The following is a 25,682-nucleotide window of genomic DNA, read 5'->3' as shown; positions in this document are numbered from 1 at the left end:
CAGACACACCTCCAAGTTCACAATAATGTCCTTTGTTGTGTCCTCTTCTGGACTAAGGAAAAGTAGTTGGGGCACATGGGACCCACAGAGAACATTTGAGGTCTCATGGGTTTAAAGGGAAATGATTTTTCTTTGAAAGATGAATTGGAAATGTTGCTAAGTAATAGATTATGGTCCAGAATACAATCTCCCTGGTGGAGACTTCATGTGGTAACTTGATTTGTGCAAGACCTCAATCTCTGATTCTCAAATGATGCTATTCCATACTCTGGGCTGTAGGATGTGAAAGCAACCATGTCCACAAGTCACTCTTTGAGTGACTTAAAGAAAACAGCAAACACGGTCATTTGCAATTAATGCTCATTTGCTTTATAGAAAATTTACTTTCAGTTCTCTGAAGGGCCTTTTTTATTTGCTTGGCTCTTGATGTGCAGAGGTAGAGAAAGCCTACCATGGCTTTAAATAGGGAGGCAAGCTACTGTCTCTGGCATTCCCTGGTGGACTTCCTTTGCCTACTATTGCTTGTTCAGTTTTAGGCAGCTCTCTCTAGCTGGGGATGGTGCCCCTGTGGGCACCAGAAGATGTTTGCATTCCCATTCCTGCATCCTGCAATGGCTATTGAATGCAGATGCTCACAGATTTGGTGACTATACAGATAAGTGATCTGGTATTCTTTTTTTTTTGGGGGGGGGGGGCACATCCGTTGATGCTCAGACGTTATACCTGGCTATGCACTCAGAGATCGCTCCTGGCTTGGGGGGACCATATGGAACACCGGGGGATGGAACCACGATCCATTCTAGGCTAGCGCTTGCAAGGCAGACACCTTATCTCTAGCACCACCTCTCTGGCCCCTGATCTGGTATTCTCATTCTGTTGTTGTCTGTCCCAGAGTTGGCAGTAGAAACCCTCACTCCACTCCACTTCACCCTCACTAACTCTGGTGTGATTCTGACATGTCTTTCTCTTTCTTCAAACAGTTCTTGATTTTTTTTCTGGAGCTGTTCAACTCTTACCTCATACTTTTCTTGTGCTAACCTTGGAGTATGCCATTTTCTAAGAAACCCAAGCTCCTTTGAACTGAGAAATTCAAATGCTTCTAATCTTCCTCATGAGCAGAGTCAGGCTCCTTTCCACTCTTTTTATATATCTTGAACATGGAGTTAACACTAGTTCCACTGGTTCATTCCAATCCCTGTTTATCCATATTTGTCACTCTTGTCTCTACTATGGGGAATCCTGGCTCCCAGTGTTCACCTACCATTCCTTATTTTTTTTTTTTTACCCCCGTTGGTTACCTGTATGTTGATATGCCTACCCTGCCCCTCCTCAGGTCCCTTTGGCTCCTTACTGCTCCTCTCATTGTTCTATATCGTTGTGTGGTGGGTGGTGGTGTGTGTATCCTTTGAAAATTGAGTGCTCTATTTCCACAAGGAATTCCCTTGTCAGTTGATCAGTGACATTTGAAGTACAGAACCTCTCCTCTCCTTGTGTGTTGTGCACATCTTCTCAGGTTTGATATTGATGGGTCTGTGAAGCATCACGTTGAGGAAAACCCCTCTGTGTGTTGTAATATCCACATTGATCATTGGAAGGAAGAACTCTTTCTTGGTGTTTATTTCTTTTTCTTTCTTGTCATTTTTTTAGGAGTTTCCAGTTCTGCAATATCTGTATTGCTCCTCAATCATGTCTACTTCCAGCCCTCCCCCTTTTTTTTATATCTTTTTCTCTTCAGTATCCTTTCTCTTGAGCCATCTGCTACCATCAGTATTTATGTTTCTCTCTTCACACATCAGCAGAAACCAATGAATCTTTTCATTGCCTAGAGCTTATGTCATGCAAAATAAGTTTATTTCTGCCTTTCATTATTTGGGGGTATGCTTTGTGGCCCCAAATTATTTTTAGGTGTCTATTGGACAATTAGTGATGTTTTTTAAAATGTTTTGTTACCAACAAAGTAGCACCTCTTTGTAAAGAGAAGTTATTTTTTTTTTTTTTGGTTTTTTTTTTTGGACCACACCCGGTGACGCTCAGGGGTTACTCCTGGCTATGTGCTCAGAAGTCGCTCCTGGCTTGGGGGACCATATGGGATGCTGGGGGATCAAACCGTGGTCTGTCCAAGGCTAGCACAGGTAAGGCAGGCACCTTACCTCTAGCGCCACCGCCCGGCCCCAAGAGAAGTTATTTAATCCCTGCTAGATGCCTTGTACAATTTAAGGTTTTTATTTTTTTTATTATTGTTTCCCTACAAAATCCCTAAGATTTTGATAAATATTTATTGAATTTTAAATTTTGCAGTTATGAAAAATACTTTTAGTGATAGTTTTGGTTTATGCTTTTGGTGGTTCTAATTGATCTAGAGATGTTGAATTTGTTTACTCTTAATACAGAAGAGATCTATTTGTTTCACATATTTACATGTTATAAAAAATCACCCTTTTTAGTATTTAATTCTAAAAATTGGAAATGTGTGGATTTGTGGGACCACCATTACAGTGAGGATAGAAAACAGTTCCAACATACACCTTACTCCCTTGTGTACCTTTTTAGTCAACTCTCCTCCCTACCACAGACCCTGCCAGCCACTGAACAGCTTATGCTCCTCTGGATTTGCTTTTTTCAGAATATTATATAAATGGAATGATTTTTGAGGCTGATCCTTTTCATCACTATTTTGTAGCTGAGCTTCATCTGTGTTGTTGAGTAGTATTTCATTGTTTGGATGGACCCAACTCTGTATACCACCAACTGAAGGGCATTTGGATTATTTGAGTGTTTTTTTTTTTAAATGACTAAGAATGAAACTTCCATGAATGTTGCTGTACATATATGTTTTCATTTGTTTTGTTTAAATACCTATAAATTGAATTTTGGGCTACATGGCAAGCATATCTTTGTCTACATAAGAAACCATGAAGCTATCTGCCAACACAATTATACCATTTTCACCACCCCCCTTAGCAGTGTCAGAAAGATTCTATTTGTCCTTATTCTCACCTGGACAGAATTTTATAATTTTAAACATCTGATGGGTTACAGTAATGTTCACCTTTCATTGTTACAGTAGGGTTTTTTTTTTGTCTTTTTCTTTGTCTCTGTTCTTCTTTGTCTTTTTGATTTTTTTTCATTGTTTCAGTTTATCTTTTGTTCTTAATTTCTTTGATGACAAAATTATGTTTTATTTGTATGTGCTTATTGGCCATTTGTATAAGTGACAAGTGTATCAGAATGCATATGAAGTATTTGCCCAATCCTTTACAGTTTAATAAATTGGCTTATCTTCTTATTAATGAATTGTAAGATTTCTTTGTAGAATATAAGTAAGATTCCTTGAGATAAATTTGTGGAGTTAGGGTGCTTAGATCTTCTATGCTCTTCCTAGGTTTTTTGTTTGTTTGTTTTTTGGCTGGGGAGGGCAACAAACCTGGCTGTGGGTATCCGCCAGGGCTGACCCAGATTCCATCCCCAGCACCAGGAAGTGCCCTTCTGCTGTGCTTTTTCTTTGCCCTTTTGCTATTTTTGTTGTCTAGTTGTTTCATTTTTTATTAAAACATCTATAATTGGGAATTTGTTTATTTTTTCCTACATTTTGTTGATTTTGGCATTGTCTTCTTTGAAGATTTTTCATGAAATGTATTTACATTTATAATCATTTATACCTTACTATCCACTGACTTTTAAAAGTTACCATGAGACCAGCATGCTAGTGCAGCCTTAGGGTGTTTAACTTGCAAACAGCAGATCCAGGATGGACCTAGTTTGATCCCAGCGTCCCATTTGGTCCCCCTAGTCAGGAGTAAAACCTGAGCATCACTGGGTGTGGCCCAAAAACCAAAAACCAAAAAAAAAATTACCAGGAAATGTTTTGTCAGCAATATCTTTTTCTTTTTCACTTCGACATAAATGCAGCTACCATAGTATTCTGAGTGTTTTCAAAGATGGAAAATGAAGAAAGCCCTCAAAGCAAGAATAAATATTCAAAGCTATGTCACAGATCATGATTTTTGGTGGGAAGGAAGAATGTTGTAGATACAAGTAGATTTTCCAAGTGGGCACACCTCAGGTCTGTTTAGAAAACCTTTATAGGAGCAGGGAGATAAGCCATGTGCCTAGCATGCACCCAACCTGGGCTCAGTTCTCAGAACCACATGTTTTCCTGAGCAATGCTACATGCTATCCTCTCTGGAGGCCCTCAAGTCCCTCATCCTGGTTGTGGTGTTGGAGGCCCTGGCACTGCCACTGCAGTCCAGTGGATCTGAGGAGCAATACGTCCTTGTGCCCTTGCATTGCAGGGCTCCTGAATCTCCTGAGCGCTGATTGGGGAACTCCTGATGTCCTCATAGATATGTATTAACCACACTTACTGAATTCAGCCAACACTTCAGCTCCCACCTTCATGTAATGTTGTATATTTCTTTGATAGGCTATTTGGATTAGTGGTTGTTGGCATTCTATACCTATTGCTCAGTTATAAAAGGGTTGAAAGTAGGAAGGGGGAAGCTCAGTCTTCTGTGCTGAGTTGTTAGTGTTCCTGAATAGATGTTATGTCACCTTCTGTGCTGAGTTCTTGGCCCATAAATTATTTTCTTTATGCTCTTAGTTCATATATATTCTTGTTTTATATATTAATTGTTCATATCTGAGAGTTTATTTCTGGGCTTTTAATTCTATTTAATTGATTTGTTTGTTTGGCTTTATTATGTACACAATGCTGCCCATTTTTTTTTGTTTTCTCAGTATTGCTTTGCCTATATGGGGAGTTCTATAGTTCCACATATATTTTAGTAATGTTTGTTTTATGTCTTTAAGAATGACATTGGGACATATCCACTCAACTTTATTTTATAATTAAAACTTTTATCTTTTTCCATTCTTTCTGCTAAATATATCAGGTTCTCATTAGCTCACTATCTGGAGAATTGCAGTATATCTAGGAAACTACATTCAGTGTTTGTGGGGTTTGTATACGAAATTTTTTTTTTTTTTGGTTTTTGGGCCACACCCGGTGACGCTCAGGGGTTACTCCTGGCTATGCGCTCAGAAGTCGCTCCTGGCTTGGGGGACCATATGGGACGCCGGGGGATCGAACCGCGGTCTGTCCTAGGCTAGCGCAGGCAAGGCAGGCACCTTACCTCCAGCGCCACCGCCTGGCCCCTGTATACGAAAATTTTAAGTTCTAATAAGAGGAAATTAAGTTATTTTGATAATTGTCAAGGTGCTACAATTTTAAATTAAATCAAAAGTAAAATATTAGTTGTGAAATTTATAGGATGCTACAATATAGGTTTTAATCATATGAATTTCTCCACTATGTTTGAATTTTTTTGTTTATTTTTTTTTGGGGGGGGGAAATAGGGTGATGATGTTCAGGGGTTGTTACTCCTAGCTTTGCACTCAAGAATCACTTGGGTTCAGTCCTCAGTAGTGGAAACAGCTCCTGTGTAATATCCTCTAAAAACTTCTGGGTTTGCCCCCCCAAAAAAAAATTCAAAGCAAAATCCAATAAACAAAAATACATAGAGAACAGAGTAATAGCACAGCAGTAAGGTATTTTTCTTGCCTGTGGCTGACCTGGAATGGACCCAGGTTCCCATTCCATATGGTCCCCCAAGACTGCCAGGACCAATTTCTGAGTACAGAGCAAGGAATAACCCCTAAGCACTTAAGGGTGTGATCCAAAAACAAATCAAACAAACAAAAAGAATGGCATTGGAACTTTAGTAGGAATTGCATTGAATCTATATAATACTTTGGGTAGGATAATAATTTCAAGAGTATTAAGTTTTTCATTTCATAAAGATGGGACATTTTCCTCATTTTTCTGTTTCTTTTTTTCCCCCATTTTTTTTCTTTATTTAGACATCTTGATTACATAAATGATTGTGATTAGGTTTCAGTCATGTAAAGAACACCCCCTTCACCAGTGCAATATTTCCACCACCAATGTCCCCAATCTCCCTCCATCCCACCCCACCCCCACCTGTACTCCAGACAGGCTTTCCAGTTCCCTCATTCATTCACTTGATTATGGTAGTTCTCTGTGTAGCTATTTCTATAGCTGTACTCACCACTCTTTGTGGTGAGCTTCATGGAGTGAGCTGGTGTTCCAGCCATCCTCTCATTGTCTCTGAGGATTGTTACAAAAATGACTTTTCTTTTTCTTTTCTTTTTTTTATTTTTTTGGTTTTTGGGCCACACCCGGCGGTGCTCAGGGGTTACTCCTGGCTGTCTGCTCAGAAATAGCTCCTGGCAGGCACGGGAGACCATATGGGACACCGGGATTCGAACCAACCACCTTAGGTCCTGGACCGGTTGCTTGCAAGGCAAACACAGCTGTGCTATCTCTCCGGGCCCTATTTTTCTTAAAACCCATAGATGAGTGAGACTATTCTGCATCTCTCTCTCCCTCTGACTTATTTCACTCAGCATGATAGATTCCATGTACATCCTTGTATAGGAAAATTTCATGACTTCATCTCTCCTGACAGCTGCATAATATTCCATTGTGTATATGTACCATAGTTTCTTTAGCCATTCGTCTGTTGAAGGGCATCTTGGTTGTTTCCAGAGCCTGGCTATTGTGAATAGTGCTGCAATAAATATAGGTGTGAGGAAGGGGTTTTTCTATTGCGTTCTTGTGTTCTTAGGGTATGTCCCTAGGAGTGGAATAGCTGGGTCGAATGGGAACTCAATTTCCAGATTTTGGAGGAATCTCCATATCGCTTTCCATAGAGGTTGGACTAGATGGCATTCCCACCAGCGGTGGATAAGAGTTCCTTTCTCTCCATATCCCGGCCAGCACTGATTGTTTTCATTCTTTGTGATGTGTGCCATTCTCTGTGGTGTGAGGTGGTATCTCATCGTTGTTTTGTTTTGCATCTCCCTGATGATTAGTGACGAGGAGCATTTTTTCATGTGCCTTTTGGCCATTTGTATTTCTTTTTTATCAAAGTGTCTGTTCATTTCTTCTCCCCATTTTCTTTATGGGATTAGATTTTTTTTTTCTTGTAAAGTTCTGTCAGTGCCCTGTATGTTTTGGATATTAGCCCCTTATGTGAAGGGTGTTGGGTGAATAGTTTCTCCCACTCGGTGGGTGACTCTTGTATCCTGGGCACTATTTCTTTTGAGGTGCAGAAGCTTCTCACTTTAATGTATTCCCATCTGTTGATCTCTGCTTCCATTTGTTTGGAAAGTGCAGTTTTCTCCTTGAAGATGCCTTTAGTCTCAATGTCATGGAGTGTTTTACCGACGTGTTGTTCTATATACCTTATGTTATCAGGTCTGATATCAAGTCTTTAATCCATTTGGATTTTACCTTCATACATGATGTTAACTGGGGGTCTATGTTCGCTTTTTTGCAAGTGGCTAACCAGTTCTGCCAGCACCACTTGTTGAAGAGATTTTCCCTGCTCCACTTAGGATTTCTTGCTCCTTTGTCAAAAATTAGGTAATTGTATGTCTGGGGGACAATGTCTGAGAACTCAAGCCTATTCCACTGATTTGAGGGTCTGTCTTTATTCCAGTACCATGCTGTTTTTGATAACTATTGCTTTGTAGTACAGTTTAAAGTTGGGGGAAAGTAATGCCTCCCATTTTCCTTTTCTTTAGGAGTGCTTTAGCTATTCGAGGGAGTTTATTGTTCCAGATGAACTTCATAAGTGTCTGATCCACTTCTTTGAAGAATGTCATGGGTATTTTTAAGGGGATCGCATTAAATCTGTATAATGCTTTGGGGAATATTGCCATTTTAATTATGTTAATCCTGCCAACCATGAGCATGGTATGTGTTTCCTTTTCTGTGTGTTCTCTCTTATTTCTTGGAGCAGGGCTTTATAGTTTTCTTTGTATAGGTCCTTCTCATCTTTGGTCAAGTTGACTCCAAGATATTTGAGTTTGTGTGGCACTATTGTGAATGGGATTGCCTTCCTGACTTCCATCTCTTCCCTATCATTATTGGTGTATAAAAAGGCCATTGATTTCTGTAGGTTGATTTTGTAGCCTGCCACCTTGCTATCTGAATCTATTGTTTCTAGAAGCTTTTTGGTAGAGTTTAGGGTTTTCTAAGTAGAGTATCATGTCATCTGCAAACAATGAGAGCTTGACTTCTTCCTTTCCTATCTGGATTCCCTTGATATCTTTTTCTTGCCTAATCACTATAGCAAGAACTTCCAGTACTATGTTAAAGAGGATTGGTGAGAGTGGACAGCCTTGTCTTGTACCAGAATTTAGAGGAAATTTGCCATTGACTTGTGGTAGATGGCTTCAACTAGATTGAGAAAAGTTCCTTCCATTCCCATCTTGCTGAGAGTTTTGATCAAGAATGGGTGTTGGACCTTATCAAATGCTTTCTCTGCATCTATTGATATGATCATGTGATTTTTATTTTTCTTGTTGTTGATGTTGTGTATGATGTTGATAGATTTACGGATGTTAAACCATCCTTGCATTCCTGGGATGAAACCTACTTGGTCGTAGTGTATGATCTTCTTGATAATGCATTGGATTCTATTTGCCAGGATTTTGTTGAAGATCTTTGCATCAGCATTCATCAGGGATATTGGTCTGTAATTTTATATTTTGGCAGCGTCTCTGTCTGGTTTTGGTATCAAGGTGATGTTGACTTCATAAAAGCTGTTTGGGAGTGTTCCCGTTTTTTCAATTTCATGGAAGAGCTTGGCTAGGATTGGTAGTAGCTCCTCTTGAAAGATTTGAAAAAATTCATTAGGAAATCCATCTGGGCCTGGGCTTTTCTTTTTGGGCAGATGTTTGATTACAGTTTCAATTTCCTTAGTAGTAATGGGGGTGTTTAGATATGCTACATCCTCCTTACTTAAATGTGGAAGGTTATAAGTGTCCAAGAATTTTTCCACTTCTTCTAGGTTCTCATGTTTAGTAGCATAAAGTTTCTCAAAGTAGTCTCTGATTACCCTTTGGATCTCTACAATATCTGTTGTGATCTCTCCCTTTTCATTTCTAAAATGAGTTAACAGATTTCTCTCTCTCTCTCTGTCTCTCTCTCTTTGTGAGTTTTGCCAATGGTCTATCAATCTTGTTTATTTTTTCAAAGAACCAACTTCTGCTTTTATTGATCTTTCAGATTGTTTTTTGGTTTTCCACTTAATTGAGTTCTGCTTTCAGCTTTGTTATTTCCTTCTGTCTCCCAATTTTTGGTTCCTTTTGTTGGTCATTTTCTAATTTTTTGAGCTGCCTCATTAAGTTATTCAGGTATGCCCCTTCTTCCTTTCTGATGTCTGGTTGTAGAGCTATAAATTTTCCTCTCAGGACCTCTTCTGCTGTGTCCCATAGATTATGGCAGTTTGTGTCTTCATTATCATTTGTTTTCAGGAAAGTTTTGATTTCCTTTTTGATTTCATCTCGGACCCACTGGTTGTTCAGTAGCAGGGTGTTTAATTTTCAATTGTTAAAGTTTTTCTTCTGTGTGGCTTTGTAGTTCATATCTAATTTCAGAGCCTTGTGGTCAGCAAAGGTAGCCTGCAAGATTTCTATCCTCTTGATTTTATGGAGGTATGTTTTGTGTGTCAGCATGTAGTCTATTCTGGAGAATGACCCATGTACATTGGAAAAGAATGTGTATCCAGGTTTTTTGGGATGGAGTGTCCTGTATATATCTACTAGTCCTATTTCTTCCATAACTCTTTTCAGGGCTAGTATCTTTTTGTTGGGTGTCAATCTGGTTGACCTATCAAGTGTTGATAGGGCCGTGTTGAGGTCTCCCACAATGATTGTGTTATTATTGATTTCTTCTTTCAGATTTGTCAGTAATTGTACTAGATAATTTGCTGGTCTCTCATTGGGTGCATATATGTTTAATAGTCTGATTTCTTCCTGTTGCACATATCCCTTGATTAGTACATAGTGTCCATCTTTGTCCCTTACCACTTTTCTGAGTATAAAGTTGGTGTCATCAGATATTAATATGACCACCCCAGCTTTTTTGAGGGTGTTGTTTGCTTGGATGATTTTCCTCCAGCCTTTGATTTTGAGTTTATGTTTGTTCTGACTATTCAGATGTGTTTCTTGTAGGCATAGAAGGTTGGATTCATCTTTTTGACCCATTTTGCCACTCTGTGTCTTTTAATTGGTGAATTTAGCCATTGACATTGAGGGAGATGATTGTCATAGGATTTAATGTCATCTTTGTAGATAAGTTTGCTGTGTTTGTTGGTCTCTCTTGTCTTAGAGTAGACCTGTCAGTTTTCCCTTTAAGGCTGGTTTATCACCTGTGAAGTTTCTGAGCTGTTGTTTATCCATGAAGCTATGTATTCTTCCTTCAAACCTGAACATGAGTCAGGCTGGGTGCAGTATTCTTGGTGAGGCATTCATTTCATTCAGTCTTGTCACAATATCCCACCACTGCCTTCTGGCCTTGAGAATTTCTTGTGACATGTCTGCTGTAAGTCTTAGGGATGCTCCTTTGAATGTAATTTCCCTTTTTGATCTTGCTATTTTCAGTATTTTATCTCTATCTATGGGATTTGTCATTGTAACGAGGATGTCTCTTGGGGTGTTTTTCTTTGGTTCTCTTTTAGCTGGTACTCTTATTTGATTGCATGTAGTCTTTAACTCTGGGAGTATCTCTTTGATGATGTCTTTGACAGTTGATTCTTCCTGGAGATCTCCTTCCTGGGTTTCTGGGACTCCAATGATTCTTATGTCGTTTCTGTTGAGTTTATCAAAGACTTCTATTTTCATTTGTTCGCATTCCTTGAGTACTTTTTTTTTTGGTTTTTCGGGCCACACCCGTTTGATGCTCAGGGGTTACTCCTGGCTAAGCGCTCAGAAATTGCCCCTGGCTTGGGGGGACCATATGGGACACCAGGGGATCGAACCGTGGTCCTTCCTTGGCTAGCGCTTGTAAGGCAGACACCTTACCTCTAGTGCCACCTCGCCGGCCCCCCTTGAGTACTTTTTCCATTGCCTGTTCGTTTGTCTTAAAGTTCTTTTCCAATTTCTTCTGTTCTGTTAAGTTTTTCTGCATCACATCTTCCATTACTCTGATTCTCTCCTCAGCTGCTGATACCCTGTTGGCGAGGCCATCCGTTGAGGTTTTCAGTTGAGCAACCGTGTTTTTCAGATCTGTTATTTCAGTTTGGAGTTTTCTGATTTCTGTCTTTGTGCTCTGTTTAGATTGATCTATGCTTTTTTTTTTTTTTTTTTTTTTGGTTTTTGGGCCACACCCTGTGACGCTCAGGGGTTACTCCTGGCTATGCGCTCAGAAGTTGCTCCTGGCTTTTTGGGGGACCATATGGGACGCCGGGGGATCGAACCGCGGTCCGTCCTAGGCTAGCGCAGGCAAGGCAGGCACCTTACCTCCAGCGCCACCGCCCGGCCCCTGATCTATGCTTTTTTTGAGTTCTACGAACATCTTCCATATTTCTATTCTAAACTCCTTATCTGAGAGGTTAATCAGGTGGTTGGAATTTATTAAGTCATATATGGTCCTGGGATTGAATCTGGGAAAGCCTGGCCTTATCCACTGTGCTCTCTTTTCAACACCTGGATGCTGAATCTTTTTTGTTTGTTTTTTTGTTTGTTTGTTTTGTTTTTCAGCCACACCTGGTGACACTCAGGGGTTACTCCTGGCTATGCACTCAGAAATCACTCCTGGATTGGGGGACCATATGCAATACTGGGGGATCAAATCGCAGTCTATCCTAAGTTAGCACAGGCAAGGCAGATGCCTTACCCCTTATACCACCGCTGCGGTCCCTGGATGCTGAATCTTGCTAATAACTTCCTCTGTATTGTTTGATATGATCATATCTGTTTTATCCTGTTCTGTTGATTTTCATACCCTTGCAATTTTGGAACATATATATTCCATTTCATCTTGATACAGTACCCTTTCAGTGTATTGTTGAAATCAGTTTGCTAAGATTTTTTTTAAAGATTTTTGCATTGGTAGTAATCAGGGTTATCAGTCTGTAGTTTTCTTGTTTTGTGATATATCACTCTGCTGTTAGAAACAGGTTAATGCTGGTTTCAGAAAACATAAGAATTCCTATCCTTCAGTTTCTGAGGTAAAAGAGATTGAGGGAGAAGGTGATCTTTGCAAGTTGTTAGAACTTGTTAGGATTCACTAGTAAAACTATCTGAACAAGGCTTCTGCTTTTGGGAAAAATGTTTGATAACTTCATCTTCTAGTGTTCTGATTGGGTTTTTTATTTTCTTCAGATTCATTAGTGGGAAGTTGCTTGATTGTAAAAATCTATTTCTTCTAGTTGGGAGAAAGAAAAGCATGTCTTAAGAGGGTTACTATAGCTGATTTGGTCCAAAATGTAAATCAGAAGACCAGTTTTTTTTTTTTTTTTTTTTTTTTTTTTTTTTTTTTGGTTTTTGGGTCACACCTGGCAGTGCTCAGGGGTTATTCCTGGCTCCAGGCTCAGAAATTGCTCCTGGCAGGCACAGGGGACCATATGGGGCGCCGGGATTCGAACCGATGACCTCCTGCATGAAAGGCAAACGCCTTACCTCCATGCTATCTCTTCGGCCCCAGAAGACCAGTTTTTATAGTAGTTCAGCAAGAAGATGGAAATTACTTAAACTGGTGCAGTAAGAGTGGAAATTATAAGAAAAACATTGTATTTATTTTTAAATTTTAGTTTTTTTAATATAGTTTTCTATATAAAATTATATAAAAATGTGGGGGGTAAAAGGGGAAAATATTATATGTAAATGAAAACTATGCCATAACATATAATATAGTATTCTTCCCCAATCCAGCCATTAAGGATAGACAAGCATAATTAATAAATTATGTATAGTTCATTGTATGTGTGTGTACAAACATCTATTCTGTTTTTAGATTACTTGTAATAAAGAGGGACTCAACTTTACATTTCATTTTAAGGTGAACATTTTAAAGTTCATATTGGACTTTCTTTTAGGTGTGGGACAGAGGAGGAGAATTCAGGGCAAAGTGTTGGTTTGGGAATTGACAAGTGCTGCTCAAGAGGTCTCTAGCAACATTCGACTTTAATGCAAGGACCTAAAAATGCGCTGTTGCATGTGACCTGTGGTGCTGGCTCTGTTGGGCAACCCTTCTAGCTCTGGGTGCCTCTATGGTGCTCAGGGGCTAGTGTGATGCTGAGAGTCAAACCCAGGTTGGGTACATGCTAGGCATTTATGAGAACCTTTTATAAACTCTTGTTCATTTTGTTTTCTCCAATTTATACGTTAAGTTTTGTTGAAGAGTGTAGTGACACATTTTTGTGATCCTTTATATTTTCTGGTACACTAATTGATCTTTTGTCATACAACGTCGTGAAGATATGTGCTGCTTTGGGAATCTAGGCCTTTGTCCTGGAAAAATGAGAGGTGAGTATGTTATGATTCTCATGAAGAGCTGAGTGAGTGCCAGCCTGGTGTGGCTAGATTGATCATCTCTGTACATGTGGAAAACAATGATTGTTTTCAAACTATATCTTGAGAACCCCTACTATCAGTTTCTGAACCTGATGCTCTTTTACTTAGGAAGAAAGTCTGCTTGTTCCACTCTCCTACTCTTGGCATTTAATAGATCATTTCTGTTTTCTTCAGGTAATTAAACCAGAGGGCAATGACAGAGAAACAGAAGGTGCTGATGAATTAGGTCTCCCCGAGGAGCTCTGTGGAAGCCAGCTCTCATACCAATCCCCCAAAAGTTACGACGACAGTCCTGATGTCATCATAGAGGCTCAGTTTGATGACTGTGGCTCAGAAGGTGAACATGGCAACTCCCCAAATGTTCTTATTGATGGCATCAAGAAGCTCTCAATGTGTGTTCATGACAAAGGTGAGTAGTGGCATGTCTGACATTCAACGTGGAGTAATCAGATAGTTTTTAGTATTGGGTCCTTTCCGCTTTGCACAGCACACTCTCCAACATGGAGCCTGCGGGAATGTTCAGGAAATAGGCATCTCTGACAGACTTCTAGCTGCTACAGAGGAGAAGGGCATGAAAATACTGCCTATGATTGATGTGGTTAGTGACTGCTGTTGTGGATTTCCTAAGGGGCTGTAAATTGTGTGATTGATTCCTGGGTGCATCCAGTCCCACACTCTGTTGACAGGAACAGAACTGAGATCATCTGGGAAGTCCTTACGTGAAAATCATCTCATTTTACCCAGTATTCCACTCTTACTTAGTCTGTCCATATTCAAGCTTCTCTGTTCTTAGTAGTAGGAGTGGCTTACCCTAAATTTGATAAACAGATCAACTTGATAAAGTGTTTTGATTTTTTTTTTTTTTTGGGCCACACCCGTTTGACGCTCAGGGGTTACTCCTGGCTATGTGCTCAGAAATCGCCCCTGGCTTGGGGGGGACCATATGGGAAGCCGGGGGATCGAACCGCAGTCCGTTCCTTGGCTAGCGCTTGCAAGGCAGACACCTTACCTCCAGCGCCACCTACCCGGCCCCGTGTTTTGATTTTTAACCTTTCTAAAAGCCAACCTTGTTTTCTCTCTAACATCTAAGCTAGTGGATTTCAGCCTTTTGATTCCACTGCAAACCACCGCATTAAGGCCTGGGTCCTTGGTTGCTGAGGAACTTGGGGTTTTTCGAACACAGGGGTGGGGAGCTGGGGCATTGTCCCGAGAAACTTAGGGTAGAGACAATGAAAACTGTCTCAGTTTTTAAGAGAGTTTTAGTGGTAGGAGTATTTTCCCAGCCATATGAGCTATATGTATACTATGAAATGGAAAAGATGAAGCTGGCCAGGTCTCTTGGATTATGAGCTTTTTAATCAGGAAGACGTTTCTGGCACCAGTCTGTGCAGGGCTCAGAGAAAGGCCAGCAGATTACTAAGGGAGGATGTTGAGCAGACATCCCAGTAGGGCCAGGGAGCACACCTCCCCGCATGCTGAGAAAATGAGTTCAGAATGCTGTGGCAGGGGCTCACCCTGTGCTGTGGCTCCATGGCTGCCTGCCAGACCTTTTCTGAAGGCACAAGTGCTGTTGAATGCCAAGTGCTTCTCATCTGGAGGACTTTCTGACTTCATAATTCTTTCTGCACTGGGACTGACTATTGTTTCATCCCTACAACCACCCCACTCCTAACAGATCCTGATGTCTTGACTCCAACTCAAGAGCACTCAGATTCTTCTTGTTTAGTGCCTGCTGAGATGACTGAGCAGGTTCTCTGTCCAGGACCCAGCAGTTGTGTGTGGCTATTCTTCCTTGGCATTTCATTTTCGGATGCTTTCTTTTCCTGGAAGCAGAGTACTATGCTCTGACCCTCTTTGGAGAGTGCAGATGTGTCACTGCAATGACGTCAGGACTGAGAAGAGAGGGAGACACATAGACCTCTAGGTCTGGCTAGACCCCCATCCACAAACTTGCCCAGGGAGCCTTCCAGGCTCAGAAAAGCCCAGTGAGGCCCCAGACCACTCTGGAAACCTCTGGCTCTTATGATTGGACTTGGCAAATCTTGGCACTCCACTTCTTGGCTGCTGATTCTCTTCTGGACTGAAGAGATCCGATGCCTTGATTTCTCATTAGTGGCTGGTCAAGGAAATACCAAGGGATGGAAGTGAGGCAGAATTGGAAATTGGGCTGGATTCTGGCCATTCACTTTGCCCTTTGTTCAGACCCGGCTTGATTTGCCCTGGGTTGTAATAGCCTCCTTCCCCTTTGTAAATTGACCCCATCCAGTGCCTTCTGAATTCACTGTTACATGTACTTTCCTTGCTCTTTTTGTAGCCTCTATCCTACTGTTCCCTATTGTTTCCCCTCCAGCCTTGACTGAGGGAACAGCTGTCATTCTTCCCACAGTATCTGGTACAAATTTCTCTTCCCTGCTGCTCTCTAAATAGAGTTTGGGAAACCACATAGCTGTTTCTGATTTCTTGCATCCTTGATATTTAGGAAAATTGCAATTTGCTATTTTGAAAATCATGGTGTTTTTAGGATATTCCAACCAGCTTCTCCTCTCTGGATAATATAAAATCTGGTTACAGTTAGGATTTTGCACCATTTAGGGTTTTGAAAATTGTTATTGAAACAAACCATGACATTAGGACATTATAAAATTTCCCTAAGACTTCTAGAAAAGTTCTTTGCCTTGTGTGTAATAGCAAAGGCATTATTAATCCTAGTTACCATTTGTGCTCAAAGGAGTGTTTCTTATTTGCTATTTTCGTTTTGCATTTTTTAAATCAACATGAATATGCTAGATTGCATGGATTACACATATATCATTGAGCTCCCTCATTGCCCCAGAGACATGCATACCTCTCCGATCACTACCTGTTTTTCTGTAAATTCCCAGACAATCTGCACCAAGGGGCTCTCATTATAGTAAAAGGATAGTTGCTCTGGCATCTCAGATCTCTATAACAGAGTATCCCAAGAAGTAGCTGGGTCTCTAACAGCTTCCTCTTTGGGAGACATTGGCTGAAGACCTGGCCCCTTGACAGGTCTTGCTCCGTACTCCCATGGCTGAGCTTTTGCTTCTTTCCAGGCAATAGTGTTGTCAGTACAGAAATCTACCATCAGTGTAGAGACTTCGGTCTATCCAAATCCCTTTCCCTACATGAGTGATATCTGGTTTCCTAGTTAGCATCCTACAAAGGACAGAGATCCCTGCAACCTTGTGATGCAGCCATGTAGGATTTTCCTCAGCAAGAATGTGAGGGATGATTTTGGCCTTTGACACTTGGTGCTCATGACCAAATCAGATAGAACATTCCTAGCCTCTGTCCTGTTGAGTTCTGATAGAGATCCCATTCAGTTTCCTGGTCTGGAGACAAGCCTGCCCTGGCTTTGGAATGACCTTTTCACTTCTCTTTGCCACCTGATGGCCAACACAGCTGTTTTCTGAGAGAGAATTCACAAGAATTCCTATTTTTTTCCTGAATTCTGAACTGGTTTGTTATTACTCCTTTGGAACTGGTCCAAGTCACCTTCAGCAGCCAGAAAGCCCTTCTCTCTCCGTTCCTCATCTCCTTCCAAGAACAGCCCCCTTTAATGCCTTGGTTTAAGTTCTCCTTGCTTGCATAAAACCTTAACTTTATTTCTCTTGGGCTGAGAAAAACCAGACCCATATGGTTATTCTCCTGTGATGCTTTGGGGTTGCTGGAACCCTAAGGACCCTTTCTTCTGACTCTGGAAACCCTTCTTCTTTCTTGGAGCTTAGACTCTTTTTTTTCTGCTTGTGTTTCCAGGTTCTGAGATCAAATATTCCCCTTCCCTTTGTTTGTTGGCTCTCTACCGTGTATAATGATGATTAGTAGAACAAGAACATAAAGTCATATTTGCTTCAGAAATTAACTGAAAACCAAACATAAAGCAATTTTCCATTAACCACAGTTCTGTACTGATATTTGAAACTTCCTTTCAGGCAAAGTAAAGCCTAGTCTTAACCTTTGTTAACTGAAGGATAGAGTAGGACTCGCTATCCCTCCCATCTTTTATTGTTTTTATCTTATTTTAATTTTGGCTTTTGGGCCACACCTGGAGGTGCTGAGGGCTTACTCCCAAATTTACACTCTTGTTGGTGCTCTGGGGACCATATAAAATGCCAGGGATAAAACCCAGGTCAGCTGTGTACAAGATTACAGCCCTCCCTGCTGTACTGTCGATCCAGCCTCTCTCATTGTCTTTTAGACTGGGTGTACAGTGCTGTCACATCAGGTAGCATTTAGACAGAAATAGGCATCTGGGACCAACAGTGTTCTGAGATAAAAATTCTGGACAAGACCAGTTTTTCTCCTACTGAAGCCTCTCTAAGAGGTGTGAAGGCTAAATCCAGGTCTAGAGTAGCACTTCTGACAATGAGTTGGATCATAATTCTGCAGCCTGCTCTGTGTAGGCTTGTGTCTTGTGTCACATCCTGGTAAAGCTCTAGTCGCGATGAAGCCTGTGAATCACCTTCTCATGCTCATGCCCATCACACTCTCAGGGTATTGCAAGAATCGTTCTCATCGTGCATTTAGTTATTAGTCTATGGTACCTTTCGTAGAGCACAGGTTCCTAATTTCAGTGTGATTAAATAAATCATGGCATTTATGGATTTTAAATACTATGTAATATCTATTAATTTTACTTTTTTTTTTTTTTGGGCCATACCCGGCGATTCTCAGGGGTTACTCCTGGCTGTTTGCTCAGAAATAGCTCCTGGCAGGCATGGGGGACCATATGGGACACTGGGATTCGAACTAACCACCTTTGGTCCTGGATCGGCTGCTTGCAAGACAAACACCGCTGTGCTATCTCTCCGGGCCCACATTTTGTTCAACTTTATGATGCTGGGTTCTCTGAATTCGTTTATGATGTTTGAATTCCAGAGATAAATGCTATTTAATCTTGATGGATTATTGTTATTTTTATTATTGTTTTTTCATATTTGTACTGGAAATCAAACTAAGGTCTTGCCTCAAAAATACTGTTGCACTGAGCCACATCACTGGCCTGATATAATTGTGTGTGTGTGTGTGTGTGTGTACTAAAGTTGAACCAAGGGCCTCACACATGCAAGGCAAATGCTCTATCACTGACCCACATTATACTTGAATATAATTTTTTTGTTTTTTGGTGGTTCCCCAGCTGTCTTACTCCTAACTCTGCTGTCAGGAATCACTTATGGCAGACTCTGGGGACCGGCCATATGGAATGCTGGGGATTGAACCCCAGTTAACTGTATACAAGGCAGGTATTCTCCCCACCATACGATCTCCAGCCCTGCTCTTTTTAAAGAGCACTGTAGAGGGCTGGAGAGATAGCATGGAAGTAAAGCATTTGCCTTGCATGCAGAAGGACAGTGGTTCGAATCCCGGCATCCCATATGGTCCTCTGAGCCTGCCAGGAGTGATTTCTGAGCATTGAGCCAGGAGTAACTCCTGAGCACTGCTGGATGTTACCCAAAAACCCAACCCCCCCAAAAAAAGGAGCACTATAGAGACGAGTCTATAGCTCAGAGCTAGAATGCATGCTTTGTCCTGGGTTCCATCTCTGGAGCCATATATATATATATATATATATATATATATATATATATGTGTATATATATATACACACACACACACACACACACATTATATATAAACTTTTTAAATAGGGGGCCAATTCACTGTCCCTCAGACCATTGGAGGGCCGGATAACAGTAAAAACAAAAAATATGAACAAATTCCTATGCACACTGCATATATCTTATTTTGAAGTGAAGAAACAAAATGGTGGGGGGGGGTGCAGAGAGAGAGAGCATGGAGGTAGGGCATTTGCCTTCCATGCAGAAGGATGGTGGCTCGAATCCCAGCATCCTGTAAGGACATTCAAGCCTACCAGGAGCAATTTCTGAGCGTAGAGCCAGGAGTAACCCCTGAGTGCTGCTGGGTGTGACCCAAAAACCAAAACAAAAAAAAAAATAAGAGGAAGGAAGGAGAAAGAAAGAAAGAAAAGGAAAGAAAGAAAGAAAGAAAGAAAGAAAGAAAGAAAGAAAGAAAGAAAGAAAGAAAGAAAGAAAGAAAGAAAGAGAGAGAGAGAGAAAGAGAGAAAGAGAGAAAGAGAGAAAGAGAGAAAGAGAGAAAGAGAGAAAGAGAGAAAGAGAGAAAGAGAGAAAGAGAGAAAGAAAGAAAGAAAGAAAGAAAGAAAGAAAGAAAAGAAAGAGAAAGAAAGAAGAAAGAAAAGAAAAAGGAAAGAAGGAAAGAAAGAAAAAGGAAGGAAGGAAGGAAGGAAGGAAAGAAAGAAAGAAAGAAAAGAGAGAGAAAGAAAGAAAGAAAAGAAGAGAAGAGAAGAGAAGAGAAGAGAAGAGAAGAGAAGAGAAGAGAAGAGAAGAGAAGAGAAGAGAAGAGAAGAAAGGAAGAGACAGGAACAAATATGTTCCCCTGGGCCATACTTTGAGGACCACTGATGCTATTGGATTTACTTAGATCATAGTGCAGATTTTTTGTCTTAAGTTGAATGGGCCTTTTACTTTATTGCCATCATCTAAATTTGGGGGTGGGGCATGTCAGGCAGAGTATAGAGGCCAGAACTATATGGCCACTCCCAGTGGTGCTTAGCCAGCAGTATTGGGGTTCTATTGGGGTTTTCAGAAGTCAGAACCATGGTTGTTCATATGCAAGGTCTAGACTTTGCTACACGAGACCACTTACTGGCCTGTTATCATATTTTTAGAATTATATTTTTAGGATTATATTTCCTTCATTAAATGTCCTGTCAGTCTTTAACTGTTATTTTCTCAGTGTGTATAAAACAGGAATTATTCGTTCCTTAAAATTTGATGGAACTCATTATAAAATTGTCTGCACCTGCTGTTTTTCAGGAGAGAAAATCTTTGCTCTTTTCATTTCTTTTATATTAATTGTTCTATTCAAGCTCACTTGTTCTTTGTGTACAATTTTGCCATGACTTAACACAAATTTTCCATTCAAATTTATTAGTGCATTGATATTCTTAATTCTCTTTAATTAATAAAATAAACTTTTGTCGTGTACCTTGCCTCCCTTTTAAATTATGTATTTGAATTACCTGAACCTATTCTTGGATCTAATTATCTTGCTAAAATTTTCATCAGCCTCCTCAAGAAGCAAGGGCTTTTTGTAATTTTTCTCAATTTATTATTGATAAGGTTAATCTGTAAATCATCAATATTTTCCATTACTTGTATTTAATTACTTAATTTTAGGGGCTTGTTTTTTTTCCCTTTTTTCAACTTCTGAGTTGTATTATACATAGACAAATGTAGTAAAAATGTTAACATTTGGCAAGTCAGTGGTTGTTCATAATACTCCACTTTATAGATTCTAGGAGATATAAAATCTTTGATAAAAAATTGAGGAAAGGTATTGGAGAAAAAGTACAGTGGGCAAAGTGTTTGCCTTATATGTAACCCATGTTCTATTCTTGTGTTCTATTCCTGTTCCTTGTTCCATTCCTGGCATCCTCTAGTTTTTTGAGATCTACCAGGAGCGATTCTTGAGCATAGAGCTACAAAACCCTCAGCACATGGGGTCTGATCCAGAAACAAACAAAAAAATTGAGGGAGAAATAGTCTATGCTACAGAAAAGACTACCATTCATGTATGATTCAGGGCCTAGCAGTGGACTCCCAATCTTTGGCTCAAAAGTAATGTAAAATAAGAAGTTAATACTGCTTAATGAGACTGGAGTGGTGGTGTAGTGGAAGGGCATTTGCCATGCACATGGCTGATCTAGGACAGACCACAGTTTGATCTCCCAGAGTCTCATATGGTCCCCCAAGCCAGGAGTGATTTCTGAGTGCATAGCCAGGAGTAACCCCTGAGCGTCAACGGGTGTGGCCCAAAAACCAAAAAAAAAAAAAAAAAAAATCCTGCTTATTGATAAAAAAACTAACATAGTTTAACATTGCTGTTTTCAGTGGTAATTTTTTCTAGTAATTCATTATATTCAAAGAATCACAATTTTATTTCCCATTAAGAATGCCAAGGTGGGGCCTGGAGAGATAGCACAGCGGCATTTGCCTTGCAAGCAGCCGATCCAGGACCTAAGTTGGTTGGTTCGAATCCCGAATCCCGGTGTCCCATATGGTCCCCCGTGCCTGCCAGGAGCTATTTCTGAGCAGACAGCCAGGAGTAACCCCTGAGCAACGCCGGGTGTGGCCCAAATAACCAAAAAAAAAAAAAAAAAAATGCCAAGGTGGCAATAAAGAGAATCTTCAATAAAGATTTTAAAAATGACTTGAATAATAGCAGGTTGAAAGATTCTTTTTTTTTTTTTTTTTTGTTTTTTTTTTAGTTTTTGGGTCACACCCGGCAGTGCTCAGGAGTTACTCCTGGCTCCACGATCAGAAATCACTTCTGGCAGGCTCGGGGGACCATATGGGACACCGGGATTCGAACTGATGACCTTATGCATGAAAGGCAAACACTTTACCTCCATGCTATCTCTCCGGCCCCAGGTTGAAAGATTCTTGTGAAAATTAATAAAGCTTCCAGATGTTCTCGTAAAAATGGTTGTTTTTATGAAGATGCTGCAAGAGTCAAACAAAATGAGGCTACACTTACCAGCCCATCGTGTTTGAAAATGCATGTGAAACCCTGCCACTCTAACTAATGCATACATACTTGCATTGATTATCTGAAATTGGTTACATAAATATTCTTTGATTTCTTTTGATTTTTTTATTTCTTTCCTTTTCTGGGTCAGGCTTGAATCTAAGTCTCACTTAAATGCAAGACATACATTTTACTGCTGAGACTCATTCTGGGCCCAAATCTTGATTTTTATAAAAGTAAACTTATTTTTCCCACTTATGATCTATAAGAGTCTGATTTTCTCCTTAAAGTAATCTACTCTGGGCACCTTGCTCTGGTTTAACTTGCCCTTGGGTACCCTTTTTAGTGTGTCCAGCTCTGCTCTCTCATGGAGCTGATGTTGGGTTTGGGTTAGTCACGACCACTCTGCTTCATTCATAGGTAAGTTGATCAGACGATGTCCAAAGTTCCTTCTTGCTATGAAGGCCTATGATGAAAAGTGCTTTTGATAATGTTAAGGATTTAATCAGAGACTGTGATGGTGTGTGGGTTCTCCCATCAGCCCCTGCCCTGTGTCTTTAAATTGTTGTAACCTGTACAATTACTTGCCTTTGCCATTTGCTCTTTCTGGTGTTCAGCTAGACCCAGCCTTGCACAGACAGAACAGGTGTGGCCGTGTGTATAAATGTGTTGGTGTGGGGCTGACCTGCACTGGATGTGTGGGTCCAGCAATGCACAAGAGCTATCAGGACCCTTCCACAGGTACTTGGGCTTACTGCTGGAAGCACTTCATTACTCATTTGGGTTTGAATTAGTTTGGGGGCATCACACTCAGAAACCTTGGCTGTGGCTAAATGATTCCCAACCTCCACATTCAGTTGACACAGTTTAAGGAGCTGTGGGATAAACTCTCTATATTTTCAATTTTGGTCTCTTTAATGTATTTGAATTAAAGCTAAGCTTTAATACATTACAGAAAAACAAGCAAACTTCTAATTATGTTTTGTGTAAATTTAAGGAATTTCAAAACAATGATCTTTTGGTCATTAGTGAGATACTGTAGAATCTACAGTGTAGATAATTTCCTTTGTAATGTATTTTTTTTTTTTTTTGTGGTTTTTGGGTCACACCCGGCAGTGCTCAGGGGTTATTTCTGGCTCCAGGCTCAGAAATTGCTCCTGGCAGGCACAGGGGACCATATGGGGCGCCGGGATTCGAACCGATGACCTCCTGCATGAAAGGCAAACGTCTTACCTCCATGCTATCTCTCCGGCCCCATGTAATGTATTTTTTTTAAACCCATCACCGCCCCCTAATTTTTTCTCTCTCTCTTTTTTTTTTACTGTAGATAATCTCAAAATACTGTAGGTAATTTCAAAATACTGAGATAAACAAATTGCAGTCAAACTACTGAGGAAAAAGGTTTTTAACTTGAAAGTATACTTGTTTATAGATTTTAATCTGACACTTTAAGACATTCTGGAAAACTTATATAAGTACATACACGGGGGGGGGGTGTGCTGTAGTGATAGCACAGTGGTAGAGCTTTTGCCTTGCAAACCTCTGCCAAACCTAGGACGATCCCTGGTTCAATCCCTGGCATCTCATATGGTCCTCCAATCCTGCCAGGAGCGATTTCTGAGCGCAGAGCCAGGAGTAACCCCTGAGTGTTGCCAGATGTGGTCATTATATATATCATATATATATATCATATTAGTCATTAGAGTAATGTCAGCAAAAGTGTTGTATGAGGAAGGTAAATACGTCAGCATTGTGGGTCAGACAGAGAACCACTATTACAACCATGAAATAGACAGAACCTGAAAGGTGCCATGAAGACTAGAGCCATGAATGAAAGTGATAGGACTTGTCTACTGGCTAGTTGGGTTTACCGACCTCTACATTTATGACAGAAAAAGTGAAAAGGGTAAATAATATTGTTGGGAGGGTGGGAGAGAGAAGGCAAGTGAGCAGTGATTAAGTTAGTGAAAGAGAGAGAGAGAGAGAGAGAGAGAGAGAGAGAGAGAGAAGGAGGAGGAGGAGGAGGAGGAGGAGGAGGAGGAGGAGGAGGAGGAGGAGAGAGAGAGAGAGAGAGAGAGAGAGAGAGAGAGATGACTTGCAAGACCAGTGCTTTCCCTCTGAGTTACATCTCTGACCCTATTTTAGTATTGTTGGATTTTTTTTTGTTTGTTATTTTTGTTTGGGGGCCACATCCATTGGTTCTCAGGGGTTACTCTTCACTCAGGGATTATTCTTGGCACTACTCAGGGGATCATATGGAATATTTGGGGACCATATGGGATGTCAGGGATTCAACCCAGGTTGTCTGTGTGCAAGGCAAGCACTCTTCCTGCTGTGCTATCACTCCAGCCCTATCTTAGTATTCTTATAAAAAATCTTGATCTTGGGTCTGGAGTGATAGTGTAGTGGTAGGGCATTTGCTTTGCATGCGGCTGACCCAGGATGGACCTCGGTCCGATCTCTGGCATCCCATATTGTCCCCCAAGCCAGGAGCGATTTCTTAGCGAATAGCCAGGAGTAACCCCTAAGTGTCACAGGGTGTGGCCCAACCCCTACCCCAAATCTTGATCTTGTGGGCTCTGACCAAAACACCCATAGGACCACTGTTTTATGCTATTGAAAGCAATAGTTGATGTTAACAAGACATTGCCGATGGTTTAATTATTCTTTACTATTAATTTCTCAGTTTTAAGTGGTGATTGGGTTGGTTTATTCTTCTTTACTGAGTGTCATTTGTCAGAATTACAGCCAAAATCTATTTTCTTAAACCTTTTGCTCAATTGTAGAATCTATTGGAGGAGTATTGTTTTCAAATAACCATTTTGTTATTTTGTTTGTATCTTGGCCTATGTGCATCTTACTTTATAAAACCTATTCATATTTTTTGTATGTTGGGTCCTCTTACTAAAGACCCAGTTTATGCTTTACATAGAGTGTTGGCTTACATATTTTGTGTTAGATAAAACTATACAAAATACATATTTTGTGTATTTTATTAATAATGAGAAGGGACATTTATTTCTACTATTTCCCAAAATGTTATTGTTGGTTTATAAGAAAGATACTAGGATGTGCTTGTTTGTTTCATTGCTACAAACAAATGAGTGCTCTTCTTATTTCTTTTTTTTTTTTTTTTTTGGTTTTTGGGCCACACCCGGCGGTACTCAGGGGTTACTCCTGGCTGTCTGCTCAGAAATAGCTCCTGGCAGGCACGGGGGACCATATGGGACATCGGGATTCAAACCAACCACCTTTGGTCCTGGATCGGCTGCTATCTCTCTGGGCCCGCTCTTCTTATTTCTTTTTTTTTTTTTTTTTTTTTTTTTTGGTTTTTGGGCCACACCCGGTAACGCTCAGGGGTTACTCCTGGCTATGCGCTCAGAAGTCGCTCCTGGCTTGGGGGACCATATGGGACGCCGGGGGATCGAACCGCGGTCCGTCTCCTAGGCTAGCGCAGGTAAGGCAGGCACCTTACCTCCAGCGCCACCGCCCGGCCCCTCTTCTTATTTCTAATAACTATGGCTTGTTGTTTTTATTCTCGAGATATAAAAAAAATAATAATTTTGTACTTTTCTTTCTAATTTTGTGGTCTTTGCTTATTCATTATCTCATTTTATTGGCCATTGCTTTAAAAACTCATTGCATAATAGTAGTGATATCTTTCTTACAGACTTAATGGGACTGCTTCCAGCATTAAACCCTCAATT

General features: G+C 40.5%; 1 protein-coding gene across 1 annotated transcript in view; it reads left to right on the top strand.

Annotated features, from left to right (window-relative positions):
- The window catches only part of DIS3L2 (DIS3 like 3'-5' exoribonuclease 2), a 306,442-nt gene that overhangs the window by 90,915 nt on the left and 189,845 nt on the right, over positions 1–25,682 (top strand). Inside the window, exon 6 of the mRNA XM_049769303.1 lies at positions 13,561–13,795. Coding sequence (XP_049625260.1) covers positions 13,561–13,795 — 235 coding nt within the window. The remainder of the gene's footprint in view (positions 1–13,560; positions 13,796–25,682) is intronic.

Source organism: Suncus etruscus, chromosome 2 (assembly GCF_024139225.1).
Source record: "Suncus etruscus isolate mSunEtr1 chromosome 2, mSunEtr1.pri.cur, whole genome shotgun sequence".
NCBI classification, from domain to species: Eukaryota; Metazoa; Chordata; class Mammalia; order Eulipotyphla; family Soricidae; genus Suncus; species Suncus etruscus.
This window is presented reverse-complemented; position numbering and strand designations above follow the sequence as displayed.